We start from the raw sequence: 19,082 nt of genomic DNA, 5'->3' as shown, positions 1-19,082 counted from the left end.
GCACCTGGTCAGAAGGATGGACTGACAGGGCTGCTTTGCAGCCAGCAAAGCTGCTAATTATCCCAAATAAAGCTGCAGGGTTTCATGAGGCCTGAATCTCAGGGCTGTTTCCTCCCTGTGTTTATATACAATAACTTCCTTTAACAGAGGTAAATTGAGGGTGTCTCTCCTCTTGATAACTCAAGACCTTGGATGACTCAACCTTCACATAAGAAAGAGGGTTAAGTATCTGTACACATGTACAGTATGGTTTATTTTGGGGAATTGTAAAAAGGATGAATAGATGTAAAATAAAAGGCCTGAGAGGAAACATATTTCTAAGAAAGAACTGCAGTTTGAAAATTCCATATTCCATTATCTGAGTAAAAACTATAAACAGTTCATTACCTAATAAAATCTGCAGCTCCATCATTATAAGTTAAAAAAAACTCTTATCAGATTCCAAAATATCTTCATTTGGGCTTGTTACATGTCTTAATTTCCATGTGAAGCAAATTAGAAGTGAATGGAAGGAGGAATACTTCTTGAACTTTTTAATACACTAGAAATAAAATAGGGCAATCATTCTGCCTATAACAGAAAACTAAAAAACAATGGTGACTTCCAGCTAGCTGACTTTTTTCCTTCATCTCAGTATCCTACAACCATGTTGGCTTTCCAACTTATATCCCCATTTTAAGTATGGGATACAGGTTATGTTTTATTGATGTGGCTAAGGAGATATCGCACGCCTTCAAGCTGTTCCTTTCTGGCATCAGATACTTGGATTGCCTGTATTCAGGTTTCAATAGCAGAGAGCCCTCAATACCTATGGCGCTAATTGGAAAAACCTGCATGCTTGAAAGATGAGAACAGAGAAGTGTAAGAGGCTATCGTTTTAGTTTTACTATTGATGCTCTTCACTATGAGGACTCAGGAAAGGCCGAATCTTTTCTTAATAATTTGAAACAATAAAGGATAACTATCAATGTCAGTCTTGTCAACAGGGCAATATACTTCAAGTCATCATTCTCTGAGCCCTGGAGTTAAAACACCTACACACACTCCCTAGTCTCAGCGCAAACTCTGCAGATCAGGTAAGTAGACTTGTAAATATTTCCATGTGCAGAGCTTGCCTTTTCCAAAGACAGGCATGGCTTGGCATGCTATTTTCTTTCTTTAGAATTTTCAGGAACAATTATGTCCTGAGGATAGGAGGATGGTAAGGCAAAGGTATGTGGCTCTAACAAGAATCCACTGGAACTAGCAGTGAGGTGTGTGGGTTCACAGGACGGATAATCACAGAGGCCAGGGCTGATGCATATACATACAGACCCACAGAGTGCGGCAACATTATCCTTGTCACTTTTCCATTCAGGGATACAAGAATGGACTGCATCTTCTTCCACCCAAGTGAGCGGGTGTTACAGAGGACCACACAACTCTTCTAAGAGATGCAGTGGTAGGTACAAGTCTAACAAGCCAGGGTGCCAGGCATTTTTTCCAGGAGGTGTGCGTGCGTCTGTAATGTAAGTGTAATTTGAGAAAGGAGCCACTGTACATCCCTTGTCTCTTCATAACAAAGTAGTAATTGTTCACGATTGAAGAATCATCATTCTTCTCTTGGGATTTTGCCAGTTCAGCATGAAACAATATCAACTTTCAGATGTTATCTTTCTTAGTAGCTTATTTCTTAATCCATTTCAGAAATGGAGTTCCCTGGTTTTCTTTAAGGCAAATGAATCTCCTTTGGGTGGGTTCTTAGACTCTCTCACCCCCCCCCCCAAACTGAAAGTCATATCTGTCTTTTCCCTGACTCCCAACCAAGTTGTTCAGCTATAAGAAAATTTGGTTTCTGAACACAGAAACTGTTACTAAATGAAATGAAGGCAGCCTCGGGACAGGAAAGCATGAAATTTCAATGGCTGGCAGCCAGGTGATTTTGCTATGAGGAGGGGTCTACATCCTTTTTGTGTGGCTGCAGCTAGATGGAGGCTAGCAAAAACACATACCTTAAGCCAGCGTTGAAGCGCTATGACTTTTGCTTAGAACTGGGCGATATGAGCCTAATTCATACTTTTGGCTGGTTCTCGGCACTGCAAACTGAAGATACTCTTTTTGTTGATGTTTGTTCTGATTATGTGCACACTGAATATGGTAAAGTCACTGAGGCTACAGGAGGAGAAGAAAATGAGGCTTGAAAAGAAAAAACTGATTATAGTCACAGGTCCTGGGGGTGCAGTGGGGGTCGCACTGTACTCCACATGGTCGCTGGTCACAGGGAAGTCACCAGTGTCGCTCAGGAGGCAGAAGTCAAGAGTGAGGGAAAAGTTTTGGCCAGGGCCTCCACTGAGGTCCCCCAGGTAAGTGGCAGGCACAGTAAGTAAACAGGTTTTGATTGGTTTGCGTAGCAGATGTGGAATTCCAGGGGTAGTCTCTAGGTGCTTATGGGATGATGGGGCAGGGGAGACTTGCGCTTGGTGTGGAAGAGGTCACTAAAGAGGGTAGTTGGGGGTATGGACTTGGGATTGGCTGATTTGCATATAAAAGGCAAGCTCCTGGCAAGTGGTTATTATCTTGGAATGAACTAGTTCTGGGTGGGGCAGCCAGTCTCTCTCCTGGCCTATAAGGCCCTCAAATGCTATAGCATCAAGAACATAAAAAACGTAGTTAAGATAATTTGTATGATAATTATATAGTTAATGTAATATAGATGAATAGAAGCCAGATAAGACAAATAAACAGAATGAAGTCTGTATTTAAATATGATGCTTGCCTGGGGTAGTACATAGGGGTCTTGGGCTTGAGTTCCTAATGTTTTCAGCACAACTCCCTCTGTTCTTTGATACAGACAACTTTTTTCTCAGTATCATGTAGCAGGTTATGCAAACACTCTGTAACTCCTCTAAATCTACCCGGATTGCCTCCCTCAACCCATATATAAAAGGTTCCAGGACCATCAGAGCTGGTAATGACACTTGTTTACGATTATGACTGAAACAAGGGGGATACCTCTGTCAGCTGCTGTATTCACAAAAAGCATGTCTCTGGTGATGGGCTATGTCTCTGTCTGCCTCCTCACTTTTTTTTTCCTTTTTTCTTGTTTTTGGGATACTGAGGATTGAACCCTCAGTTCAACTTAGTGAGGGTCTCACTAAGTTGCTGAGGCCAGCCTTGAATCTGTAATCCTCCCATCATGGTCTCCCGAGTACAGGGATTGGACGCACACACCACCACACCTGGCTCTGCCTCTTCCTCTGTAAGCCACCTAGTTCCCCTGCTTGCGGAGAGGCAGCCTCCTGCCATGGCTGCGGGCCTGGAGCACCACAGGAGGCTGACTTTGGAGGCTCTCTGACCCACTCTGTCCTCTGCATCCAGGCACATGGAGTCTGTTGCCTCCCCACCTCAGCTAGACACAAAGCCCAGCCTCAGCCAGCCTGGCTAATGGTGCGGGCTCAGATGGCTATGCCTTCTAGAGACATTTACAAGTTGTCTTTCCCAAGGCTTCTTGCTGATGACCCTATATTGCCGCGTACAGCTGAGGGTGAACTGCAAGGTATACTCATGGGAGAGGTTCAAGGAGCAATGATATTCTGGCTGTGGCAGGTCCAAGTCTCGCAGCCCTGGAAACGATGGACATGAATAGCTCTTGGCAGGCTATCGGTTTGGCTTGGAGCTTGCTGTCACATCCATTCTTCTGGCTGCCAGTCTCCTGAAGGAACTATTGACCTTCTCGCTTTAGTTTTCTATATTTTTGAGCAGCTCATCACTGGACAGGCTTAATATCAGCACTAAAATACACTAGCTGAGTATCACCACAGATCGCCGGTTGTTTTCAGTTTCTCTGGTACCTTCTGGTAGATAACCAAGCCATGGATTTGGTGTTCCTGTCTCTCTTCTCATTCCTTTCTGGAAAGACTTTAGATGGACTGGGGAAAGATATTTGGAGCTTTCTGATCCAATATAAATGAACCCTGTGGTGGGTAAATAATTTCCCTCTCCTTTGCTCTCCTGGGGTATTTTAATGAATAATGCTTCTCAAGTAAGTTTATATATATATATATATATATATATATATATATATATATATATATATTCCCCAAGAGGTAGGAAGAATATTAAACTCATAGTAGGTGTGCCATCAGTGCTTTCTGTGTAGGGCAAAGATGAAAGGAATCACCCCAGTTTTGAGATTATGTAGAATTTTCTGGAACGTTCTGAAGGCAAGGATCAAAATACTGAGGGCAGAGTTAGTAAAGTATGCCTATACCTTCAGAAGATAAAGATTTGACAAATTTTTTTTTTTTTAAATTTGGGAGTGTTTGTTCAAGGGGAGATGATGTGAGATGGGGTTCATAGTTGGTTTTGCTGTCAATTATAGCATTTGTTATTTTATTTTATTTTATTTTATATATATTTTTTTGCGGGTCTGGGGGTGGAACCCAAGGGCATTCTACCTCCGAGCTACACCCTCTGCTCTATTTCTTATTCTTTATTTTGAAATCGGGTCTCACTGAGTTGTAGAGGGCCTCACTAGGTAGCTGAGGCTGTCTGCAAACCGCGATCCTCCGGTCTCAGCCTCCCAAATGCTGGGATTACAAGCGTGCGCCACCACCGGCGCATTTGTTATTTTAAATAATCCAGTAAGCCGGGCATGGTGGCGCATGCTTGTAATCCCCGCGCTTGGGAGACAGAGACAGGAGGATCATGCAGGTTCGAAGCCAGCCGCGCGGGCTTAGGAGACCCTGTTTCCAAATAAAAATGTAAAAATAGGTCTGGGAGTGTAGCCCGGAGGTAGAAGGGCTTCCAGGAACCCCAGTACCACCAAAAAAAAAAAAAAAAAAAAAAAAAAATTCAGTAAGAAGCATAATTAACCAAGCTCACAAAATTTAAAATTCTCTCTTATCTCCCATTATCTGAAAGTGTAGTTCACAAACTAATTCTAGTCTATAAGCCTTCTTTAATAATATCCATTCTTGTTTGCGACTATTGTAACTTGCTCTTTAAAATATCACGTTTTCCTATACATTCTGTTACACTTTATCTGTAAAAACTCATTTATGGCTTCAGTTTCTTTCATTATCTCAAAGACCCCATATATTGAGACAAAAGCCTCTAATAATAAATAGTAGAGAAATTTCTTACTGCCACAGTGCCACCTACTGGTATATCAAAATAGGAGCAAGCTATTTATAGCTAAACTTTGACCCACAGTTTTGAAGTCATTAGCTTCACTTTGAAGAGTGAAGCCCCCTACTTCACTGTTTTTTTTAATTTTTTTTAAATTTGTGTGTCAGCCGGGTGTGGTGGTGCACACTTGTAATCCCTGCGCTTGGGAGGCTGCGACAGGAAGGTCGCACAGGTTCAAAACCAGCTTCAGCTACTTAGTGAGGCTCTCAGCAACTTAGTGAGACCCTGTTTCCAAATAAAATATAAAATAGATCTGGGAGTATAGCCTGGAGGTAGGAAGCCTCTGAGTTCCACCCCCAAAACCACGAAAAAAAATTGTGTGTTTTGTCTTTGTGGTTCTGACATTCTAGGCACACGCTCCACCACGGAGCTGTGGACCCGCCCCCTCGCTGTCGCTTTGTGAAGCAAACGCGCCTCTTGCTGTGGCATAAAGTCAAGGTGATAATGATAAAACACGCTCTTACTCTTACTATTACCTTACATTGGCCCTGACTTCACCGACTTTGATTTTCTCTGTCCTATAACTGTAGCAAGGGCTCCAGACTGTGTGGGTAGGGGTTTGGATCTGGCGAAAATAACTTGGGGAGCTTCCAAAGATCCTGAAAAAATGGAAAGAAATATCCCTACTTAACACTATGTTTGATCTTGGCCCAAAGGACAAGAAGTAAAATCCAAACCTAGGTCAAGGGGGTCATCACTATCGCAGACCCTGCCACCCACTTCCTGCCAAACACCAGATCCATGGTCTGTCTCTCTCCTGCTTCCTAACAGTCTCCGAGTGGGTCACCAACCCAAACTCCTGCCCCCTAGCCCCAGGGAGAAAACATTTGAGAGCAATAAAGGGCATAGGACACCAGGGCAGTCATCATCTCCATAGCTTTGTTTATTTTGATTTTTAGTCTCTTTATACTCAGATCCACCAGGAACTCTGAATACACATGGTGACAAGAACAGAAATATGATGATGAAAACAGGTCATCCTACTGAGAGCTGCCCGGCAGATAATTCCACTTGAAAGTTAAAGTGACTTCTAGATCCTTAGAGTTTAATCTTCACAGGGTTTGCTTTATATCAGAGTAAGTTCCTTTTCCTCGTGGTCTCAGACACATGGTGAAGTGGGCAGATACAAACACACTGACCTGCTGCTGCCTTCTCCCCATGCAGAGCACAAAGCTGTAGTGCATTTTACCAGGGCCCCAAAGGATAAGCATCTAACAAGGACATTGCTTCTTACAATTAAATCCATTATGATTTAGAGGTGGTAAGAGCCCTTGCACCAACTATACACCCGTAAGATCTTAAAAATGGGAGGTGGGATAGGACGAGGTTGCACTGCACTCCAGCACAGGAGAGATGAGGGCAGCTGGTATGGCCTCAGACCCCTACAATAATGGTGGCTGACCCTATCGAGTCAGCACGAGAGAAATGTCAGCTATCTAATCTGTTGCTCTCTTCTATTTTAGTTCACCATTAGCACTTCGGGACTCAAGAAGAACACCATGGTTATTATAAAGAAGGAAAGCCAATGACTTTGGCTTTGGACCAATGGCCCTTGCTCAAGCTTCCTTCTCAAATTTCCAAATTTGCTGACTTTAACCCCTTCCCTTCCACAGCAAAGTTGAAATGTATAGCCCAAGGAAGGGAGTCAAGGAAGAGTAACCTTCACAGAGCTTTCCCAGTACTCTTCTAGGAACTTCCATCTTCCCTATCTCAATTAATGCTTAATAAAAAGAATATAAGCAGTCCAATATAACCAATAGGAAAGGATTCTGCACTGTTTTCAATAGTACCCAGGAATGATCCATTGCCTTAGTCAATCTAAGGAACAAAGTCACAGATTTTCAAGCCTGGCCACTCAGACGTAGGGCACGTGCAAAGGGGCCAGGAAACAGAAACGACTACACTCACAAACTCAGCAATCCCATGAGTTTACTGGACAGGACAAGAGCTACATATCTTTTGAAGATGGTTTAGGGATTCCTGTATAGGCACAAACTTCCCAAGTCCTAGGAAGTAATGTAAACTTTCTGTTCTTAATGGCTGTTCTCTATTCTTTTTGGGTTTAAAGGAAAATGTTATGGCTGGGTGTGGTGGTGCACACTTGGAATCCCAGAGACAGGAGGATTGCAGGCTAGCAGCCAGCCTCAGCAACTTAGTAAGGCCTTTGCAGCTTGGTGAGACTTTCAAAATAAAAAAATAAGATAGGGCTGGTGTGGTGGCGCACCCTTGGAATCCCTGAGCTTGGGAGGCGGAGACAGGAGGATCGCGCAGGTTCAAAGCCAGCCATGCTGGCTTAAGAGACCTTGTTTCCAAATTTAAAAAAGTATAAAATGGGTCTGGGAGTGTAGCCCGGAGGTAGAAGGGTTTCCAGTACCACCACCAAAAAAAAAAAAAAAAAAAAAAGATAGGTCTGGGGGTGTAGCTTGTAGGTAGAATGCCTCTGGGCTCAATCCCCAGTAAAACACACACACACACAACCACCATCATCACCACCACCACCACCACAATCCCCCCTCCTCCCAAAAAAGAAAAGAACAGTGTTGCTACTGGGAACCTTTTCCTACTCACAGGACACCCTTCTGAATCTCTAGAATAATTGCTTTGAGTCTAACTATACTACAGAAAACACAGGACCTAAAGCTGAAACACTGACATGTCAGGTAGTTACTTGCTAATAGTATAAATAACTGGTTATGATGCTTTGAATGTAAAGTGTTCACTGGGAGACAGGAAGTCCTGACCCTCTCTAGTCCATTGGCATCCATGCTTATTTTTTGTCTTCTTTTTCTTTCTGCACTCCAGGTTGAACCCAGGGGCATTCTACCTCTGAGCTACATCCCTAGCCCTTTTTATTGTGAAACAGGGTCTCATTAGATTACTGAGAATCTCGCTAGGCTGCTGAGACTGTCCCTGATCCTGCGATCCTTCTGTCTCAGCCTTCCAGGGGACTGGGACTGCAGGCCAGTGCCACTGTGCCCTGCTGTATCAGTGCTTGTTTAACTAAAGTCAGAAACACCAGGAAAGTCAGAGTAGAAAAAATTCAAGGGTGTTTAGAGGCCTGGAGTCATTAGTGACAAAAGCAGTAAATAACATGCTACCTGAGCAAGGTAAGAATAATCTGCCTGTTACCTTAAGGTGGAGGTAGGAAGAAAAGGTCAATATTAGAAACCAGGAACAAATAAACATTCTCTCTGCTCTCTGGTTTTATGCTAATACCAAAACAGTACGACTATGGCAAAATCTAAGTAATGTTACCAAATGTCAATCAATAATTAGCTTATGGTTAAGATGCTCTAAGTTGGACCCACATAACCATTCGTTTCGAACCTCCTCAGCCAGAGTGCACCCATAGATTTCAGCTCAGTATTTGTGAATTATACATGAAAATCAAGTCATCCTGGAGTGTCTAAGCCTCTTAAACGTCTCCAGCAAGAGCAAACATGGAGAGTGGAGGGGGTTTTAAGGCTGGATCTCACGGATGCCTTCACCTCTCTCAGGCTTCTTGTAGCCATCACTGTTCCAGGTGGGAATTTTACTTCCTTTAAAATGACTGCCACGTGCTAAGGGCTGTAGCTGGGTGGCAGAGCATTTGCCCAGCATGCAGGAGGCCCTGGATTCCATTGCTAGCACCACAGAAACAAACAAAAACTCCACTACTACATTCCAGTAATTATTTTTTGGGGGGTGTATGAATATATACCCACCCAATACTTCTTGAATTCAGGTTCTAATTATTTTTTTTTTTTTTAAATCTGGGCTACACCCCAGCCCTATTTTTTAATTTATTTGCAAACAGGGTCTCACTAAGTTGCTGAGAGCCTCACTAAGTAGCCGAGGCTGGCTTCGATCCTGTGCCATCCTCCTGTCTCAGCCTCCCAAGCGCGGGGGTTACAAGCGTGCACCACCACGCCCGGCCCAGGTTCTAAAATTTTAAAGGGAGAACAAATCTTTATACTCTTACCAGAATATTTGTATTCTCTGACATGAGTGTAGGTCTAGAGCCCTTCCATATATAGGGCTTCACTTAATCCCCACAATAAGCCGATGAGATATCATCCTCAAGTTACAGCCAAGGGTCTGGGCTCCTTAGAGATCTTGTAATCATTTTGAGGTGTATTATGTCAACTCCTCACTCCACTCCCTGCATCCCTCCTCCATTCCTCCATGGCTTCTTACTGCTATCAGGACAACAACCAAGGTCACCACAGGCTCCTACACTGGTCTTGCTGCTTCACAGCTTTATCTCTCCACTGCCCCGGTCCCCAGTCACATCATCTGGTGAGGACCCACGCGCAGCACATTTCACTGCCCCCGGCCTTTGCACGCACTGTGCCCTCTTCCCGGAACTCTGTTTGCCCCATGCTTTTCTTCTCCTGACTGACTTGTCCATACTCAAGTCTCAGCTCAGCTGTTTCTTCCTCTCTGAAGCCCTCCCCAAGTCCTGAAAGATCTGGGCTCCACTCTGAGTCCAAATACTGCTCGACCATTTACTAGCTGTGAGACTTTAGACACATTTCATAGTCTGTGTCCTTATTTCTTCAGCTATAAAATGGGAAATAGTTTCTACATTACATCCCTGTTTAGTGAGCAAATGAGTTATCACCTGTAAAGCATCCAAAACTCAGCCTGACACACAGCAAATGCTCAATCAGTATTGTCTGTTGTCCCAAACTACTCGTGGTGTACCTGCAGATTACTGATGCTAGCAGGGACGTGTCTCGTTTATCTGTGTGCCCCTCAATGCCAGCAACTGATCTTTTCCATAGCAGGTGCTCAACAATCAATTGCACTGAACTGATTCAGAGTGATTTAATCAATTTTCTAACTACTTAGTGTATTTGTATGAGATATCATACGTAGAAAACTGTCCCTGGACCACTGTTGCTAGCTTACATGTGTGTACCTACATTGAGAGGCTCAGGCCCTGTCAACAGGCCATGACAGCAGCATGACAAGACGTGGACCTAAGACCAGGACTCCAGCTCCATGTCCACATACACCTCTCTCAAGCCCCTAAAATCTCTGGGCCTTAGTTTCCTTATGTGAGGGTGACAAGAAGGTCCACTTCATGTGACTGTTGTGATGATTAAGTGAGAGATATAATGTGTAGAAATACTATATAAGCTATAAAATATCAGTCAAATACAGGGCATTTTTACTAACTGCTGCAAACCCAAGAACATTCGATCAGACAGGGGAGCTTCATTTACCCCAAATTAGCTCCAGAAGATGCCTCCCCAGGCTTCACATTTTAAAGAAAGATGTAACAAAAAAAAATGCCCGTGTGAAGGTGCCTAAGAGTCTAGGTACTTTGTTCACTGAACTGGAGTCTCCAGTCAAAGGACGAGGAGAGAACGTGCCAAGCTGCTACCGGCCCTGCCCAGCTGAGGAAGGGCGGCTGCCCACTAACCTGCGGAGCCGGTGGTGATGGGCATAAAGGCTGCAGAGTTAAGGCTGCTCTGGAGTCCGTTCAGCTGCCCTTCTGTGGAGGACCCTCTGAAACACAAAGGAGCTTGGTCAGAGCAGCAGACAGTAGGCAAGGCGAGCACGCGCTTTCCTCTCAAGGCCCCTGCCCCCGTACTTGTTTTTTCTTTCTTTTTCTTTTTATGGCACTGGAGATTATGCCCAGGGGCATTCTATCTCTAAGCCATACCCTGGCCTTATTTTATTCTTTTCTTTTTTTTGTGTGTGTGGGGTACTGAGGATAGAACCCAGAGGCATTCTACATCCAAGTTATAACTCCCTCCCACAAGCTCTTTTTAAAATTTTTGTTTTGAAACAGGGTTTTGTTAGGTTGCTAAGAGTCTCACTAAGTTGCGGAGGCTGGTTTCAAGCCTGTGATCCTCCTGTCACAGCCTCTCAAGTACTGGGATTACAAGAGTGTGCCACCGTGCCCAGCTTTATTTTTTTCTAAGTTTTAAACAAGGTCCTACTAAGTCACTGAGACTGGTCCTAATCCTGTCTCAGCCTCCCAAGTACTGGGATTAGAGTACTGCATACCATGCCTGGTTTCTCTTGCTTCTTTTGAGACTGTTCAAATATCATTTCATTAGAGATGACTTCTATGATCAACCATTATCTTTTTTTCTGAAATAGTACACCTTTCAAAATTTTTTGTCCATCTCTCCCCAATGAGTGGAATTTCAAGAAATCACAGGTTTTGGTCACTGCTGTGTTTCCAGAGTCTGGTATATATTAGGGACTTACAAATAGTTGTTTTGTTTTTAGTAAACCAAGTTTCATATAGAGTAGTGGTTCGCAAATGAGGAAGGAAAGAGGGTCAGATTTGTCACCACCACCACCTTCCTCCCACCATGGACATGAGGCAATGTCAAGACATCTGTGGCCATCACAATTGTAGGTAGACCAGGAATGCCCTAGGCAATCTGCCGGGCACAGGGAAAGTACCTCTGAGGATTGCCTGGTATGTAGGGGAGGGAGCAGGGGGGAAAAGCAGAGGTACAAGGAAGAAAGCAGACCAAGTACTGGTATGTGTATATATGAATGTACCACTATGAATCTCACTATCATGTATAATTATAATTCACCAATAAAGAATTTTTCCTTTTTTTTTTTTAATGTGGTACTGGGGATTGAACCAGGGGCATTCTACCTCCGAGCTACACCTCAGCCCTATTTTTTATTCTTGATTTTGAAACAGGGTCTCACTAAGTTGCAGAGGGCCTCACTAAGTAGCGGAGGCTGGCTGCAAACCATGATCCTCCTGTCTCAGCCTCCACGTGTACACCACCATGCCCAGCTCAAAATAATAATTATTTTAAAAAGCAAATAATCCCAAATTACCTAGTGTAAGATGTCAGCTGTGCTGAGGCTGAGAATCAGCTCTACGGCACCCCTGCTCATGCCAACTTGACAGGAAGGAGGATGGAGTATAACTGGTTCTTTGGGCAGAGGTTCCCCAGCCATATGTCTCAGAACTTCTAGGGCTGGTTTAATGCCCTACAGACCATGCAACTCTCCCTAGAGGTTTGTATAGGCCTCTGTAATTCTTTTATTTATCAAAATTATAATTGTAAAATTACGTAAATGCATGCTTCACATTTGTCATCTTTGCCAAAATGTAAGCTCCATATAGACAGAGATTACATCAGTTTTATTCACTGTTGCAGCCAGAGCTCTCTAATACAGTGTTTTGCACATAACAAATATCTAATAATTTTTTTTGGAGTCTGACATGGTGGCACATGCCTATAATCCCAGCTACTTGGGAGGCTGAGGTAGGAGGATCTCAAGTTCAAGGCCAGCCTGGGCAACTTAGACCCTGTCTCAAAATAAAAAAATAGTAAAAGGGACAGGCATGTGGCTCAGTGACACAGTGCCCCTGGATTCAATCCCCAGCATAGCAAAAACAAAGCAACAACTCTCTTTGGAAGGAATCTGTCCCATTGTGCCCATAAATACATTTGGTTGTTGGGCCTATTTACCTTGATTTTAGCTGACATATAACCTGGGAGATTGAAGCTTTTATATGCTCATTTGTTTTTGTTGGGCAATGTCCAATCCAACCCCTCTCCCAACATGAATTTTTCATTCATTCATTCGTTCATTCATTCACATTAAAAACATTAAGCATTTCCTGTGTTTGGTGCTTGGGGTGAGGGACAGACATTAAAGCAAATGCACAAACTGTGTGATAAATGCCAAAAGAAAAAGCACGAGAGGTTAGAAGAGCCAGCAGGTTAGGATGAGCCAGCAGAGCCTGATTTGGATGGAGAAGAGAGGTCAAGGATGGTCTTTCTGAGAAAACTGTATCTGAGTTGAGTCCTGACTTTATGAAAAATAGGCGTCAGTCCAGAGTAGGGGGCAGAAAAGAGCTTTCCATAAAGGGCACTCGACGATTCTGAGCCAGGAAGAAGTTTAGAGTGTCTCGGGGACTTCTGGAGGCCAGGAAGGGGGTGGGTACTGGTGGGGACGCATGGAGAGTGTTTGCCAAACTTCCTCAACAGCAGTCATGTAGGGCCACTTGTTTCTCCAGGCCTTCTGTTTGGAGGTAGTGACTCAGTGGGTTGGGGTTAGGGCCTGAAAACCATGGCTTTTTACAGGTCTCCAAGTGATTCCTATCACCAGCAACGTTGGGAAGCGCCGGTGACTAAAGTGTAAGAGGTGCACCTGGAGAGGAGGGCAGAGTTTTAAATGCCCAGGTGGTCCTTAAACACCTTAAGGAGAAAAGAGACATGTCCCTTGAGGACACACACTGCCTGTTATAAATGCAATGGTTATGCTGTCTTATGGCTTATGGCCCTCTCTCTGGCAAACTGAGATTTGAGGTCTATCTACACCCTACTCTGTACTCGTTCTGGAGACAGAGGAAGTGTAGAGGCAGAAGGAGAGAGCTGCCTTTTCCCAAAGCTTCCCTGGGAGAGCAATGACTGAAATGCGTCCATGTTTTACTGCAGCCCTGTATGAGCCCACAAACCAACCCAAAGCATTTGTTGTTGACGTCAGCTCTTTTAGGTCCATGTGAAAAAGAAAAGGTTCTGGAGGGCTAGGATGGGATCTTTCCTTTATGGAAGTTAAAAACTCTTAGGGCCATGTCTTTCGTCTGGGAGCAGCTGAGTGGAGAAGAGCCATGGGAGGGTCTTAGTTTCCCAGAGGAAGTCTGCTTGTTAGCAGTAAGAAGGGAAGCAGGCAGGCAAACTTTTGGGGTCAATAGGAGAAACCAAGGTAGTAAACAGAGAACTACCCGAGGAAGATGAAGGGGCGTGGGGTTAGCCCCAGTGAGCCCTGGGTTCCCAAACTCTCTAATCTTTTCCCTCTTCTCTCTGGAACTAGACCCCATCCTTCGCTTTCACAGGCTATATCTGGTTCCTCACCTAAGATCCCCTAACCTTACAGCCTCAGTGCCCAGTTCCACTCCCTCCTCCCATCAACAGGCCACCACAGGCCTTGGGAAGCACCAAGTCACCAGCTGGACCTAGTGATTCTACCATTTCTAACAGCAGAATCCCCCACGATGGAGGAATATGTCCACAACATTCTGAAGGGAAGCCGAGTGAACAATTCCATGGCACCACTGGCCAGAGGAATGTTTAGTTCTGTTATGACCACTTCAGGCTTACTATGGGTGAAGATGCTGTTGTGATAACATCATTTCCTTGGGAAAGTATATCCTGACTTCTGGACAACCCACTCATACATGAGAACTTTTGAGACATGTCTTGTCTGAAGCTGCTACATTACTCTGACCTGGCAATGACTGCTGCTTTCCTGGGAACACCTGTTTCAGGACATTTTAATGTGGGAAGGTGTGGATATGGTTCCAGAATTGTCCTTTAGTCGGTTCTTGTGCTCTAATGGCAGGATAACAGAACCTATTTCATAGGGCTGAGAGGATTAAATAAGATGATGAATGTAAAGCACATCCTAGCACTGTGACAGGTGTCCTATTAAGGACGCAACCCTATTATCAGTACTATCATTTTTACTTAGAAGTATTGATCATACTCTTTGGATTCACTATAAGCCTATCTACACACAGAAATATCATACTGAATGACTCAATGACTCCAACATCAGCATGGAATATCGGAGTCAACTGTGGAAGAATGAACATATCCAGAACCTGGAATTTATCAGCAATTTGCTATTAAAATAAAAAGATAGCCAGGTGTGATGGTGCATGCCTGTAATCCCAGTACTTGTGAGGCTGACACAGGAGGCTCGCAAGTCTGAGGACAGCCTCAGCAAGTAGTGAGACTTTCACTAACCTAGTAAAACCCTGTTGTAAAATAAAACTAAAATAAGCTAAAATAGGGCTGGGGTTATGTAACTCAGAGGCAGAATGCTGCTAGGTTCAAGCCCTAGTACCCACTACCCAAAACAAACAAACAAACAAACAAACAAACAAACCCAAAAAATAAAAATGCAGAATGTAATTAGCTGACAACCTACAAGGCAGAAAGCTCATAGTCAACATTAATCTTCACATCCCTTAGGAAGAGAGGTCTCATTTGAAATTGATGAACTACCTCTTATAAATGTAATGAAATGAATCACTGTTCAACTAGGCACCAAATAAAATTGGCGTCTTGTCTTAAAGGGCCATATCATTAAATACCTATATTTGTGGTGAGAGTAACAGCTCAGTGGGACGCTCTTCCTCTAAGAAAGGCTGGTGGGAACTGAGACTGACTGGGGGAACAGTACCCTTCTCATCTTAGCCTGTGTGCAATGTGAAATGGAATCCCTGAGTAGTGTGCACAACGTTAAATGTTTGCTGTAGCTGTACTACCTGATGCTTTCTGATTATAGTAACATGGAATATGAAGAAGGGGCTGAAGATGAACTTAGAAAACTGGAGTTACTAGAGTATCAAGAGTTTTACAGGGAGAAATACCGACAAGATGGGACAAGAAAGATGTCATTAACTTCAAATTATGCAAAAGTTCGAATTCAAGAAGAGCAACAGATGTGTCTAGTCTTTTTTTTTTTCTTTTTTGGTGGAACTGGGGGTAGAACCCAGAGACTTTCTACCTCCGGGCTACTCCCAGACCCATTTTATATTTTTATTTGGAAACAGGGTCTCACTAAGTTGCTGAGAGCCTCACTAATAGCTGAGGCTGGCTTTGAACCTGCGCGATCCTCCTGTCTCAGCCTCCCAAGTGCGGGGATTACAAGCGTGCGCCACCACGCCTGGATAATTGTCATTTTCTAAGGATTTGCCCATTGGCTTCTGTCTGTGAAATGCATATGTAATTCCTAAACTGTAAGATAATAGGAAAAAGCAGAAACATACTATGTGTGTATAGGTATGTTGGAAGGAAAGTTGGAAGATGTTTAATCTATGAGTCAGTATTTGCTTAGAAAAGCCAGAGTGTATATTCCCTTTTGGAAAATTAATTTCTTTAACCTACCTTGCACTCTTGGGATCTCTTCTCTCTTGGGAATTGAAAGTGTTTGGTTATTACCAGTGTTTTATAAAAAAAAAAAAAAGACAACATTTGGGGGCATTGTTTTTGAGTCCTTCACAAGTTCAGCCATGTCTGTTGCCACCACCCTGGCAAAGTCAGCATTTCTGGCTCTGTTCTTGTATAGTCTTGAGCATTTTCCTTTCCTGGGTTCTTCTTTCTACACAAAGGTCGTCTGTGCTGTAGTGGTATGAATCCAAGATAGACTTTTACTAAACCACTGAAATAGAATACTAGTACTCCCCAGGTTAGAGATGGACGAGGCCTTGGGGACAAACCAGAGAGAAGCCATAGAGTACCAAGCCATGGTCATCCTGGTGAAGTAGTGAGCAGAGCAGACCTTAAAGAAAGCCTGTCATCCTCAGAAAAGTCCCCATGGGCAGAATAATGGGCAAATGAAAGAAAAAGGAAATCACAAGTAGAGGAAATGAAAACTCCCACATCAAGAGCCTTACCGCCAGAGTGGAGCGTGGGCTTACTGCTAATAGTTGCACTCTTCTTCGTGGTGACTGGTATGGAGCCACTCGTTTGGTGTGCTCTTGGTGCCAGTGGAAATCTGGTTGGCTTATATTCCCTAAGTAGGGACTTGTAGTAGACAAAGCCTTTCAAAGTGGCAAATGCAAGCAGTATTTAATCTTATCGGGCTATTACCTGTTCATAATGCATCACTGAATAACTTCTTTGAAGGCCCAGAAGAATCATTTTCTTAGAGTAGACAGACATGGCACAAGTGAATCAACTCCTGGGGTAGGAAGTGTACATTTAATACTTAAGGAACTATCTGTGCCAGCTGTGAACACTTCCAAGGAAAGATATGCCTTAGATGAAAGGAGCTTGTCATGATTAATGGATTTTTTCTAATTCTCTGTTGTCACGTGACACATGACCACATTTATTAGTATAATTTTTTAAAATCACTGTATGCAGCCAGGTGTGGTGGTGCACGCTTGTAATCCCTGCGCTTGGGAGGCTGAGATAGGAGGATCACACAGGTTCAAAGCCAGCCTCAGCTACTTAGTAAGGCTCCCAGCAACTTAGTGAAACCTTGTTTCTAAATAAAGTATAAAATAGATCTGGGAGTATAGCCCGAAGGTAGAAAGCCCCTGGGTTCCATGCCTAGTACCACCAAAAAACAACAACGACAAATCACTGTATGCATATCTTTTCCACAGAATTTTTGACATTTCTTTTTTTATTTCACAAATTCTGTTCTCTGCAGCACCCAGTTCTATTCACTGTGCTCAATCCAATTTTTTCACATAGGTAGTTCTCATTTCTGCAATCCTTTTTGCCCCCAGACCACTATTATTTCCTACTGGACAGCTTTTGCTAGCTCTACACATAAATACACATTTAAGTATTTTCTAAATGTTATTTTTCTTTCTAGCTTAAAGTTATTTCAGAGGTTGAGACAGAGTCTTCTCCACAAGGCCTTCTTTTAATTTCTCCTAGGCCCCAAGATGTTTTAATATTTGCTCGTCCTTAGAGAAGGTCCATTGAGGACCTATGTTCATGGAAAAGCTGATGTGGATTCTTTGAGAGGTCTGTATAAATTCCTGTCAAAATCCTTTAATTAGTTAACTAATTTATTTATTTATTTATTTTGTGGTACTGAGGGTGGAACCCAGGGGCTTTTCACCTCCGGGCTATACTCCCAGACCTATTTTATACTTTATTTGGAAACAGGGTCTCACTAAGTTGCTGAGAGCCTCACTAAGTAGCTAAGGCTGGCTTCGAACCTGTGCGGTCCTCCTGTCTCAGCCTCTTAAGCTCTGGGATTACAAGTGTGTGCCACCACGCCCAGCTAAAATCTTTTAAAAATGATTTTCATATTCATATAAGAAAGGAGAGAAGTAAAGGATGGGAAATATCCAGCAATTACATTACAATTTCAACAACCATTTAAATATCCCAGCAAATAGGAATGAAAAGATTTAAAATAATACAAACATGAATCGTAAAGAAAGACCCATCATTTCAAACACTCAGATTCTTCTCCTCCCTACTGACCCATACACATCCACAGCAGCTTTTGCTCAGGAGTGATTGTTAGTAACCATTTCTGATGTCACTGTTCATGCCAAAAGCAAATGCTAGGACCTCCTCATGCCACCACTGAGGTCCAAATGAGGGCAGGAGAGGGAAGAGAAAATCCAAGTGGCAGGCCTCCTGACTGTGCTTATCTGCTCCCACACCCAGGCCCTGCCCTTGGGGTGACATGGGGTATTCCCGGTCTCCCCCTCATTTCCCAGACTGTATTTTCATAGGGAGTGACTATGTAAAAGCCTTCAACAGTGTTCTTCAATCCAGTCCTTCCTATGCAATGTCTAACAGGAATTCCCCCAGCACCTCCAGCTTGAGAATGACACTAGTTCTTTCTCCTTTGAGTATATCATTTGTCACTTACATGGTAAAAGGGAGGGAAGTGAGTGCATAAAGGCTTATTTTTTATTTTCCCAAAATAAATATTTTAGGATGATTAATCTGCCATTTGCTATACAGATGTATTTAAATGGATTGGAAAGGACTTTCAAAATTAGTGGTCCAAGGGGAACCATCTGTGCTCATACCACAGTAGGTGGTATGAGCATCATTTCTGGTTCACACACTGACCACCTGTGGCCCTTGCAATACACATAGCCCCACGCCATGCCTCCATTCCTTTACCTTCTAGAATGAAAACAACAGTTAAGGAACCCTATGCTTAAGGATGTTTATGCCACAGATTCAATCATGTTTCTTCAAACTATATATAATAAAAGACAAAAAGGCTGACAAAGGTTAATCTACAATATGATCTCCTCTATGCTCACACTCAGAACTACTGTACCATACGACTCCTGATTACTTTGCCCTAGACTCCTTTCACTTTAATTACTCACATGCTAAATATATAATAAACACGTATATATTTCCTCAGTGCTTATTTTCATAATCTTCTGACATTAATCTTTAAGCCTGCTGACTTCACCAAATGTTCAGGTC

General features: G+C 43.2%; 1 protein-coding gene across 2 annotated transcripts in view; it reads right to left on the bottom strand.

Annotated features, from left to right (window-relative positions):
• Positions 1-10,468: 10,468 nt before the first annotated feature.
• The window catches only part of TTLL5 (tubulin tyrosine ligase like 5), a gene marked incomplete at both ends in the record, with an annotated part of 224,442 nt that continues 215,828 nt past the window's right edge, over positions 10,469-19,082 (bottom strand). For both annotated transcript variants that reach the window (XM_080707336.1, XM_080707337.1), the window contains one exon: positions 10,469-10,665. In XM_080707336.1, the coding sequence (XP_080563462.1) occupies positions 10,575-10,665 (91 nt within the window). The remainder of the gene's footprint in view (positions 10,666-19,082) is intronic.

Source organism: Muscardinus avellanarius, assembly GCF_963383645.1.
Source record: "Muscardinus avellanarius genome assembly, chromosome: 12".
Lineage (NCBI taxonomy): Eukaryota > Metazoa > Chordata > Mammalia > Rodentia > Gliridae > Muscardinus > Muscardinus avellanarius.
This window is presented reverse-complemented; position numbering and strand designations above follow the sequence as displayed.